This window comes from Narcine bancroftii, chromosome 1 (assembly GCF_036971445.1).
Source record: "Narcine bancroftii isolate sNarBan1 chromosome 1, sNarBan1.hap1, whole genome shotgun sequence".
In the NCBI taxonomy this organism is placed as follows: domain Eukaryota; kingdom Metazoa; phylum Chordata; class Chondrichthyes; order Torpediniformes; family Narcinidae; genus Narcine; species Narcine bancroftii.
This window is the reverse complement of record NC_091469.1, coordinates 219,049,489-219,061,446: the sequence shown is the minus strand read 5'-3', so window position 1 is coordinate 219,061,446 and position 11,958 is coordinate 219,049,489. Positions and strand designations below refer to the sequence as shown.

At 44.3% G+C, this 11,958-nt stretch overlaps 1 protein-coding gene across 4 annotated transcripts in view; it reads left to right on the top strand.

The window, feature by feature from the left end:
- The first annotated feature begins 541 nt into the window (after nucleotides 1-541).
- Nucleotides 542-11,958, top strand: part of LOC138739242 (arrestin domain-containing protein 3-like) — a 46,878-nt gene continuing 35,461 nt past the window's right edge. For 2 of the 4 annotated variants that reach the window (XM_069890915.1, XM_069890899.1), the window contains exon 1: nucleotides 542-1,360. In XM_069890915.1, the coding sequence (XP_069747016.1) occupies nucleotides 1,114-1,360 (247 nt within the window). In that variant the 5' untranslated portion in view covers nucleotides 542-1,113. Of the gene's footprint in view, nucleotides 1,361-8,777; nucleotides 9,245-11,958 lie in introns of those variants that run through there. The other 2 variants (XM_069890926.1, XM_069890908.1) reach the window with 2 other exon arrangements.

Genomic DNA, 11,958 nt, shown 5'->3' with positions numbered 1-11,958 from the left:
TGATTCTCAACCTTCCCTTCCCACTCACGTCCCACCTTAAGCAATTCCTTACTTATCACAGAGCACCGATGGCACAGGGATGTGAGTGGGAATAAAAAGTTTGAAAACCACTGCTCTAAATTTTTTTTTAAATCATCATTTGGACAAACACCCAGAACGACATTGAACGCTGTGATTCCAGCGATGGGAAATGGGATTATTCTGTTTCAGTTGGTAATCCAGGATTTGCTCAGAAGTGACCAATGCCTTCAGCCTGAACTGCCCAGCAGTCGCTATTTCCAGTGCCTTCGCATTGCGTGGGTCGCATGAGGTATTGGTTTTAAGCGGCAAACTTCCCCAATAATAAAACACGGACTGATCAGAGTTGACATTGCAGGACCCCACCCCGTTTGGTGCATCGCCCAAAATGCTGCTGCCAGGCTGTCAAACACTGTTGGTAAGATGTGCAAAGGGTGGGGAGGCGCTGTGACTGACGCGTGGAATGTATCAACCTTGCAGATGTAAACATTCGGTAACACTAAACCTAGAGATAGACGGGGACGACACGAATGGCTTTTGTATATCGTGGACGCACGTTGTTGATGACTAAAGTTTAATGTTGAAATATAATAGACAGTCGAGTATTCAGTTTAAATGAGCCTTCTACAAAAACGGAGCCTTCATCGTCGCGCAGCCTTGGAGTGAAAGAAATGGGGTTTGAACGTCAAATCACGCTTTTCTTCCACCGTCAAGACACACGAGCTTTCTCTGGCACTTTGCCCGATGCCTGAAATAGGGCGGAGGACGTCGCCTGTTTTAAGATCGTTCCAAAACTTCCTTCCGGCACTCAGCACTATCCCGGAGCAGCCCGCCTGAGCGCCCTCCTCGGCCCCCCGGACCCGCCCGCCTGAGCGGCCCCCCGGACCCGCCCGCCTGAGCGCCCTCCTCGGCCCCCCGGACCCGCCCGCCTGAGCGCCCTCCTCGGCCCCCCCGGACCCGCCCGCCTGAGCGCCCTCCTCGGTCCCCCGGACCCGCCCCGCCTGAGCGCCCTCCTCGGTCCCCCGGACCCGCCCGCCTGAGCGCCCTCCTCGCCACCCCGGACCCGCCCCGCCCGCCTGTACGCCCTCCACGGCCATGGGCAAAGTGAAGAAATTTGCCATCGTTTACGACCGTCCTGTTTACTCCAGCGGGGAATGGGTCACTGGGCGGATTGTGGTGGAGCTTACGGACCAGATCGAAGTGACAGCTCTCAAAATGCACGCCAAAGGCCAGGAGTACGTCCGCTGGACCGAACGTCACGGCAGTTCCAAACACAGACACACGCGGGTTTATACTCAGAAGCTCCGATACTTCAAGCACAAGTACTGGATCATTGGGTCAGGTAGGTGCGTCCTTGCTTTGTACAGATTCGAAACACAACGACGCAGAAGTGTCTCAGCCCAGCGACGGCTGCATTCAGCTGTCTTCCACTTGTTACTCTGGCCGTCCACGGAGCAGATTGCAAGTCCTCTCTCCTGCGACTTTGAAACGAGTTTGAACGCAGCTGGGCAGCGTTCAGCGCCACACACTTTCATGTGTTTCCTGCCGGCGAAATTGTTTGTGCCATCATGGGAGGATCCTTCACGGGACGCTGCAATGGGACAGTTTCTCTTTTGCACCCAGCCCCCTCGGCTAAAGCAGAATTCGAGTCTCCTTTCGTCGGACCTTGGACCACAGCAAGACCCGCTGGACAACAGGCTCAGGGGCAGTGGGACAAATGGTCTCGGGTAGCAATCATTTAAGAAAATCCTATGTGACGTGGCGAAAATGATAACCGAGGATTTAGTAAGTTTGTCCAGGGAGGCGACCACATGGTAGAATTTGGTCTTGTCCGACGAAATCTGGCCGAGGTGAAACTGGGCCTCCATGTGGCCGAACCAAGTCTCCAGCTCCTGAACCCAGAATTCAGGCAACTTGAGGGCTATAGCACTGATCCCAGGTTCGCTCATGTTGGGTTCAAAGACGTTTGAACCAGTCGGTGTCACCAATTGTAGCGGCAGCTACACTGCTACGGAAAGAACACACACAACCAGACGGATTGAGCTCAGTGAGCAGAAAACTGGACTTGTACTCCCAGCCCGGACCTGGCTGAGAAGCTGGGGGGGGGGGGGGGGCTTCTGAGCCCGCTGCCCCACCGCGTGGATTACAAGTGGGGCCGGTTCGCCTGCCTAGTGGCATGCCGCCACAAGTTATTTATTTCTGAAATCTGAATATTTGAGTAAATCACAACAGTCCTCACGGTGTGTTCCATTCAGAAGGAATCTCTCTGATGGGTGCATTCCAAGCAGCTAAGAAAAACACACAAAGGTCTGCATTTTTTTAAATGTACAAAGTGAAGGAAGGAAAGTTTGGGGGAGACATCAGGGTTATGTTTTTTTTTAACAGAGTTGTGGGTGCCTGGAATGCCCCTGGAGGCTGAAACATAAGGGACATTTAAGAAACTTCTAGACAGGTACATGGATTAAAACTAGAGGGTTATGGGGTTAGGAGGGTTTCTTGATTTTTTTTGGGTCAGAATATGTAGGTCAGCCCCACACGGAGGGCCAAAGGGCCTGTACTGTGCTGTAGTGTTCTATGTAACTGCAATCCTCCACTCATTCTAGATGAAATCCACATGAGCAGTACTGGAAAACCTTTTGGCAAGGGCATTCGTTCTGCCTCCACTTCAGATGCAAACCTTCTTGGTCCCACATTCCCTGGAAGAGAACCCAATTATCTAGAACTCTGAAGCCGTCCCTTCTGCACCATCTCCTTAGCTATGTATTAAGGAGCATTATCCTTCTATTTCTATTCTCACTTGCAATTGTGAAATCACAACCCTGGAGGTTCTTTCCTTGAACTAAGCACCTAACTCCTTTTTTTTTGCATACTTTATTTAATGAAAGTACAGACATACAAAATTTTCTCCCTTTATTCCTCCCTCCCCTCCCCCCCACTAATAACTACCCTAAAAAAATAAAAAAAGGAGTTAACATCTATTACCCTGGAGGATGCCATCTCCATCCGGGAAGAGAAAAAAACACTACATTTCTAGACCCATATATTTCATTTACGGGGTCCACACCTTAATGCAAAAAGAATAATTATCGCTTTGTACTGACAATAACCACAAAAGCAGTGTGAGTATAAGACAGCTTTAATAAACTAATATGTACACTAAGAGGTCTTGTCTCTCTGCAAGACAAACCTGGAAGGCTCGACTGTAGCTCTGGACTGCTTTATATACAAGGTCACTGGGATGACCCATGGTGACCTAGTGGTGTAATTACATATCACCACATGCTTAAATTATAAGTTGAAACAAGATCTCAACTCTATATGCCATCTTTGAATACTTGACTCAATTTCATTTTTCCAAGTGATAGCTATGCATTTTCTAGCCACTGCTAATGCTAATCGAATAAACACAATTTGAAACTTCTCTAATTTTAGCCCCAAACTCAATGTTGCACTATTATCCCAGCAAAAATAACATTGGATCAAGTTCAAGTTTAAACTTAATAAATCTTCCAAGAATTCCATAATCCTACACCAAAAAGGTTTCACTTTTTCACAAAGCCATACTGAGTGTAAAATAAGAACCGGCCTCTTTACCACATCGAAAACATAAATCCGAAGAACTAAATCCATATTTCCTTAACTTCTCAGGGGTTAAATAAAGCTGGTGAAGAAAATTATAATGATCTAATCTATATCTCACATTTATTAATTTAGTCATACTGTCTTCACACATCATCAATCGTTCTTCCTGAGACATTGGAATAGACAACTCTTTCTCCCATTTAATTCTCGTTTTATACAAATCTGGTTTCCTCATTTTATGCTGCAACAAAGCATACATTTCTGAAATAAATCCTCTTTCTCACCTCCATCAGTAAGTAGAATTTCACCTAGGTAACCTTAGTTTATGTCCAAAATTATCTAACAACAAAGCACGAACTTGATAATATGAAAAGAATGTTTTTGACATAATTCCAAATGTTTCTTTGTCTGTTGAATGCAAGAAAAGAACCAGCTTTGTAACAATCTTCTACCAACTTGATACCTTTCTGTCCCATGATTTCAAATATTGATTATTCTTTGAAAAAGGAAACAATTTATTTTGATACAATGGAGTCCTAGCCAAAATTTTACCTTTTGTTCCAACAATTTGATTCCTATTATACCATATCTCCATTAAGTGTCTTAACACAGATAAATGACAATTTTGCAAATGGTGAAGAGCACTTAACTCCTTGCACTCACTTTGCAGGTCCTTATCACCCTCCCTACCCACGCCATTATTGGGGGCCAGACCAATATGAAGGCAAATGTAGCTGGAGTGAATATAAATAGGAAGTTCACAGAATCCATGAGATTGGAGGTGTGAGTTAGAATGATAGTCTTTGGCTATGGTATGATATGTATTTATTGGTAAGATGCCAAAGAAAATGGTAGGTGACATGGGATGAATAAGAATAGGATGCACACAATGGATGCTCGGACTTTAGCAAGTATTGAGGGACAGATGGACTTTAGTGCACATGTTAAAGATCTCTTTTTTTCACAGTGCTCAATGATTTTCAATGAAAATCAAGGACATAAGGGTGGGAAGAACCAGTCTTTGGTGACCAACGAAATAAAGGAAGGTGTCAAGCTAAAAGCTCATGCATACAAAGTCACCAAGAGTAGCAGGAAACTGGAAGATAGGGAATTTTTTTTTTAAAACAAAGAACTACTAACCCAGCAATAAAGAAAGAAAATACAGATTACAAAGGAAAACTCACACAAAATATAGAAATTGTTAGTAAAAGTTTTTTTACAATTATATAAGTGGCTAGAATGAATATGAGAGGGGGAATTAATATTGGGTAATGCAGAAGTGGCCGAAGTCCTGAATGACAATTTTATGTCGGTCTTCACAATGGAGGACACATTTACCATGACAAAGAAAGATGTTATGGATACATTGGGAGGTGAGGACCTCCACACAATCAGTATCACTGGAGAGTTAACTCTAATCAAGCTGTTGGGCCTAATTTTTAAATGTATATTTAAATTTTTTAATTTTACCCCCTTTTGTCCTATAAACCCGTGCTGTCTTATTAATCCCATTTCCTCTACAAGCCCCTTGTATGTTTTGAAGGGTGGGAGGACAATGGAACACCTGGAGGAAGTGCACACAGGCACAGGGAGAACATACAAACTCGTTAAAGGCAGCACCAGATTTGAACCCCGGTCACTGGTACTGTAATAGCATTAAACTAACCACTATACTAACTAATGTTAGGTAAGACCCTTGTCCTGATGGAATGCATCCCTGGTTACTGAAAGAAATAGAATGAGTTATAGTACAAAAATTTGTGATAATTTAGCCAAATCTCTGGGCAAGACCCGGCAGATTGGAAGACAGCAAATATCTATCATGCTTCTGTTTTGAAGAAAAGGAATGAAGGTCAAAGACAGGTGACTACAAGCCAGTTAGCTTAATGTCTGTAACTGGGAAAATTCTTGAAGCTATCATTAAGGAAATAGGCACAGCAAGGATTCAGAAAGTTTAGGTTTGATGAATTTACTGGAGTCCTTTGAGGATATAACAGATGTCCAAAATATGATCCCTAAGGTGTCACATGACAAACTTAATTGTAAGAAATGGATGCATGGAGTTAGCCTAAATTATTACTTTGATAGGGGATTGGTTTTTGGGAGAAATTGGTATTTATCATTAGTGAGCAGAGTGCCTCAGGGGTCAATGGTGGGCCCACAAATTACATATTGAAGTTTGATGATGAAACTAAATAAAAGAGGAAAAGCAAATTGTGAAAAGGATTGTAGAATCTGCAGAAATATCAATAGGTTAACTGAACGGTCAAGGTTTTACACCAGCAGATGCGAGGTAATCTTCTTTGGATATAGAAGATCAGATTATTATTGAAATAGTGAAAGATTTCAGCATTTTGTGCAGAGGAACTTTGGAGTGCTTATATGAGAGTCAAGAAGACAAAAATGATGGCCTTCATTGCGAGAGAGGCTGAATTAAAATGTATGGAGGTTTCTGCTGCAATGATACAGGAAACTGATAAGGCTGCACCTGGAAAAATTGGTTTTGGAGGTGGTGCAGAGGAGGTTCATCAGGTTGAATCCAGAGGCTCGAGGGGGTTAGCCTATGAGGAGAGATTGGGTTGCCTGGGACTATGCTCACTGGAATTCAGACCAATGAGAGGGGATCTCATAGAAGCATAAAGTTATGAAAGGAATAAATAGGACACATGCAGGAAAGTTGTCAGGTAAGACTAGAATGAGGGGACACAGTCTTTACATTCAGGGGAGTAGTTTTTGGACCCAAATGAGGATTTCTCAGAGAGTGGTGAATCTGTGGAATTCTTTGCCCAAGGAAGCAGTAAAGGTTGTGGCTGCCTCATTAAATATAATTAAGACAGTTCATTTTACAGTCGTGAAATTAAGGGTTATGGGGGAAAGGCAGGTAGATGGAGCTGCGTCCATGGCCAGGTGGTGCATGCTCAATGGCGCAGATGACCTACTCCTACAACAGCAATGTTATGGTGCAACTATTCTCAAGGTGGGGTGTATGCCCCAACTGTGGGGGCATGGGAATATTTTGGTGGGGTGTAGGAATATTTTGGGAAAAAATTCAAAAGTTGGTTTGACCATTTGAAAATGTTGGTTACCGACTTCAATAATAGATTTTGTGATTTAAAGGCAATGGATTTTCTCCTTTGGTTAACTCAGCCATTGCTAGTGGACTTATCTGAAGTCCAAGTGCAATACCAAGAGGAGTTTCCTGAGTTGCAACATGATGAATCTATGAAAACTCTGTTCAGAGTGAATGGAACTATGATGTGGCTGTCTAATGAGATCAAAAAGAAAGACCCAAACTCAACTACTTTAGCAAGGGAACTATTGATCTACTTTCCATCTTCTTATTTAGTAGAATGTGGGTTCAGTGCTGTTAGTGATTTGCTACAAGCTAAGAGAAACTGACTGGAAATTACTAGAGATTTGAGGTTATGTTATGAGCCAGAGCCCAGCAGCAATATATATTCACCAAGCCAAATGGTTACTTAAACAAAAGTTGTTTTTAATTATCTTTAAAGATGAAAATAGAACCAAACTTTAATTTATTGACTTACTTAACCTAACTTAACCCCCCCCCCCCTTCTAATTCTAAGTGCATGTGTGTGTAAGTTCAGAAAAGTTTTACACAGTCCAATCTCACTTCTCATTCCTTCAAGTTCACTGGTTGCAGGCAATTCTTATACTGTGTACAGAATTTAACATTTATAAAGTTCACCAGGCTTTGGTGCTTGAAAGGTAAATGGTTACCACTCAGGAAGATTCTTGTTGGTTTCAGAGAGAGATTTGTTGTTCCAGGACATCCACGACTGATGTACTTCCATCAGTCACTGCAGTGACTTGCTGACAAAACTTGCCCCTCCAGGGTTCTCCAGATGATAACCTTTCTTTCAGGTCATCACAGAGTCCTTTTTTGTTTCTCTTATTTCCAAGTGAAATATTAGACAGCCAGTCCTCTCCTCTTGCATAAACCACAAGGGCTTTGACCAGGCCAGCTTCCAATTAGGCTTGCCAGCTTGTCCTGTTCCAGTCCCAGCTACTTCTGCTGGCTGTAACATGGTCAAGACATTTGTGTGTGTGTGTGTGTGTGTGTCTCTCTAAGAGAAAGCCTGTTTGACTCTCTCAACTTGCAAAACCATATGACTCTCTTACAACAGCAAGCTCTCCTCCAGATAGCAGCATCTTCAACAAGCTCTTTCATCTGTTGCCTTTTGCAAACAACAATCCATTAGTGAAGTATTTTGAGCACTATATGTCTAGCATCGGACAGAGCTCCAGTATTTTAAATAAGATCTGTGTTAAAATGTTTGTATGTAACCTACTCTAACAAACATTTCCCAATCTGTCTCCCAAAAACACATCTATATAGTCTATTTACTCTGTCACGGTTGAAACTAACAAAATTAGTCCCCTGATCAAACAAAAAGGTCAGGGGTCATGTTCCCACTGAGGTGACAATTGTGTGTTTGAGATGGTCCACATATCGAAGTAGTAGTTGAATATGTACCATGTGTTCCAGTGTATTCCCGACCTTGAAATACACTTGCACAGGGCGTATGGGTTTTTTTGGAAAAATTAAAGTAGGGAATTAGAGTTTAAAAAAAAAGGTTGAGAACCCTTTAACTTCGTGGTGCGAATCTTCCCGAGTGTGGGGTGTGCTTTTCCTTTAATAGCGGTTGTATTTCGGGGGGTAGTGGCCAGTGTAAATCGAAGGACTTGTGTGATGGTCTGAGCTGCTGTCAGAACCCTATATTTCTTCCAATAATAACAATATTATTTGCAACTATGCCCTGCAGCGACACGGTTACTTACTTTGTTGGCTGCCACAGAGTTGCTGATTTCACCACCAAATTCTGGTCACCAGCAGCAAATTTGCAACACAGGAAGCGTGAGGAAGTTACTTTAAACCGCCACATGCTCCTGTTCGACAGTGGACAACTCAAATCAACATCCCTTCCTGTGTTTTCTGAGATGGCTCCATTTCAACCCGTCCTCGACGAAAACAAGGAATAGGACCCATCACGTAAAACCCTGGAGAAAACATTCTTTGCACGAATTCCCCTTTATCGCAAGGAGGAGGCAGAAATCGAGATCGGACAAGCCTTCCCAGTTTAACTTTCGTCACGAAACATTTAAGAGGTGGAGTCGCCAGCTTCAAGCGCTGTATCGTTGCAAATCAGGTCTTCAGTTTGCCACCGGACCCGCCCGGCTGTGCGCCCTCCGCGGTCCCGGACCCGCCCGTCTGAGCGACCCCCGGACCCGCCCGGCTGTGCGCCCTCCGCGGTCCCGGACCCGCCCGTTTGAGCGACCCCCGGACCCCCCGTCTGTGCCACCCTCCGCGACCCCTGGACCCGCCTGTCTGTGCATCCTCCGCGGTCCCGGACCCGCCCGTCTGTGCCACCCTCCGCGACCATGGGCAAAGTGAAGAAAATTGCCATCGTTTACGACCGTCCTGTTTACTCCAGCGGGGAATGGGTCACTGGGCGGATTGTGGTGGAGCTTACGGACCAGATCGAAGTGACAGCTCTCAAAATGCACGCCAAAGCACAGGCGGACGTTCGCTGGACCGAAACTGACAGTTCTTCCGAGCAGACTCAGGTTTACACGCAGAAGCTCCGGTACTTTAAACACAAGTACATGATCATTGGGTCAGGTCAGTCATTGCAGCGATTAGAAACGGGACAGTCGCCCAGCAGCAGTGGCGAGGACTGGGTCCTCCCCCCACTGCGGACCAGTGCTCACCTTGCCACCTGGAAACGCGTTGAAAAGTACTCCTGTTCAAAGTAAATGTGAGCGTTCAGCTTCACGTACTTCTTGTGCTGGCCAAGATTCCCATGTCTGGGTCAGTGGAATACGGGAGGCTTCTCTCGGTGACACTGCTTTGGGATGTTGTCTATTTTTACGCTTCCCGGCGAAAACCGAGTTGGGTCCTTTTGTTGGCCGAGCCACTGCACTTTCCCTCGTTCCTCTGCCTCTCCGTTCCTCCAGGTCCCCACCCATTTCCTTCCATCTCCCATCAGAGCGCTTTCTTTATTTGCCCTCACCCTCTCTCTGTAACTTCTCATCATCTGTATTGATTACCTCTTGCCTGTTCCTTTGTACCCCAACCCCTTTCGGCGCTGCAGATTCTCTTTCCTTTGTCTGCTCTGGTATGTGTAGAGAGATATTCTTGTTCTAATTTTTGTTCTAACTTGGAAACCATTGAAATCACAACATCAGTTTACACATGTTATGTTGGCGAGCCTTTTCAGTCAGTCTATCTCACCTCACTGTACAACAGGAGTTCCCCGGAGAAGCCTCTGTGAACATCCTGATATTAAATACGGGAAGGAGGAAAACTACACGGGTAACATCTGATCTACTAAGTTGTTCCTTTCTGAAACCTTGCATTTAAAAAAAAAAATTACTCCTGTACTCACAGTTTGTGGCATAGCATTCAGAGGGAAACTCTCTTAGGGGAGAAAAAAAAACATACAGGTAAATGTTAACTTCGCTCTATTCTCTTAGGGGGCAAACGGTCCCCACTCACGAGTCAAGCTGTTGAGCCTTGAGCTAAGGAAGGTTACTTTGGACTCTGCTTGAAATTCTATGCGGATGTTTGTGGGAGAGTAGATGAGAGAGTATTGAATGTTGCGTTTTTGGATTTTTCATAAGCCTTTAAAAGTTTGCCTACTGGAGGCCAGTGAAGGAGGCTTGAACACATGGAACTGGTGGCTTGAAGACTGAGAGCTGATTAACTGTTAGAAATAACAAAGTGTTGGAACAAAAGAGTCCTTGATAGATTGGCAGGCTTCATTCAGCTTGCTGGGTAAAGCAGAGATGGGTATTTATATCAGGGATTTGCTTCGGAGGACCAAATATAATATTTATTAGTTGCTCTGGCGAAGAATCTTACTGGGAATGTGAATTAAGATAGATACAAATTGGCTTCAGGTGGATACAGGGGAGTGGAGTGATTTGGCAGTGTTGTAAAATGTGAGTCATTCATTTCATATTTTTAGTTCTGATAGATTGAGAAATGTCGATTTTTTTTTCTCTCTCTCAAAACAACCTGGATAAGTTTAAACATGTTATTGAACAGAGAACATAGAACAGTATCAATCAAGAAGAGGCCCTTTTGTCACACCAGAAACTCCTGAGGAAGTAGAGGCACTGACGTGCTTTCTTCACGATGCCATTGATTGTTGAGTCCAGGAAAGATACTCCGAGATAGTCACTCCCAAGAACCTAAATGTGCTCACCCTCTCCACCTCTGATCCCCCAATGATCCTGAATTGTGTACCTCTGGCTTTCCTTTCTTGAGGTCAACAATCAGCTCCTTAGTTTTGGTGACATTGAGAGCAAGGTTGTTAGTGGTTCACCATTCAGCCAAGTTTTCAATTAACATCCTCTATGCTGACTCATTGCCATCCTTTATACAACCCCCTATCATGGTATTGTCATTAAATTTGTAGATAGTGTTACTGTTGTACAGAGCTACACAATCATAGGTGTAAAGTGAGTAGAGCAGGGGGCTAAGAATATAGCCCTATGGTGCTCCAGTACTGATGGAGATTGTGGAGAAGTTCTTACAAATCTTCACTCATTGTGGTCTGGAGGTGAGGAAATCCATGATCCAATTACATAGTGGGATGTTAACTCCCAAGTCTCGCAATTTTCTGATCAATTTTGAGGGGATGATGGTGTAAAATACCGAACTGTAGTTGATAAAGAGCATCCTGATGTATACATTTTTGCTGTCCAGATGTTCCAGGGCTTTGTGCAGGGCCAGTGAGGTGGCATCCACCATAGGCCTGTTGCCACGATAGGCGAACTGCAATGTATCCATGTCACTACTCAGACAGGAGTTGATCTGCTTTATCACCAGCCTTTCAATACACTTCATCACTGTTGATGAAAGTACTACTGGTTGATGGTCATTAAGGCAGGTTACTGCACTTTTGGTTATTGCTATGATTGATGCCTATATGAAAAAGGTGGATGCCTGTGGTGCATTGTCGTACAGAAAGCAGACTCAAGACTTAAAGATTGATCAACAGGTTTTATTCCACTTCAAGTGTCTGCTGCAGTTAGCTGTGGTTAGCTATGTTAGCTCCGCGCGACTGACCTTGATGGGCCAGATATGGCTTATATCCCGGCAGGTGATTGACAGCTGACCGGGTGGGGCTTGGTCCATTCAGATCGGCTGATTGACAGCTGGCCAGGTATTGTCTTGTCTTTCAGAGCTCTTCTTGCAGGTGCACAGGTCACCCCCTGCAATAGGCGAGGGGTGTATCACCGCAGTATCATGGCTGGCTGGAGTGAGATATTGAAGATATCTGTGAATATTTGTGTGAGACTCTGCCTCAATAAGGTAGCCAAAATCTA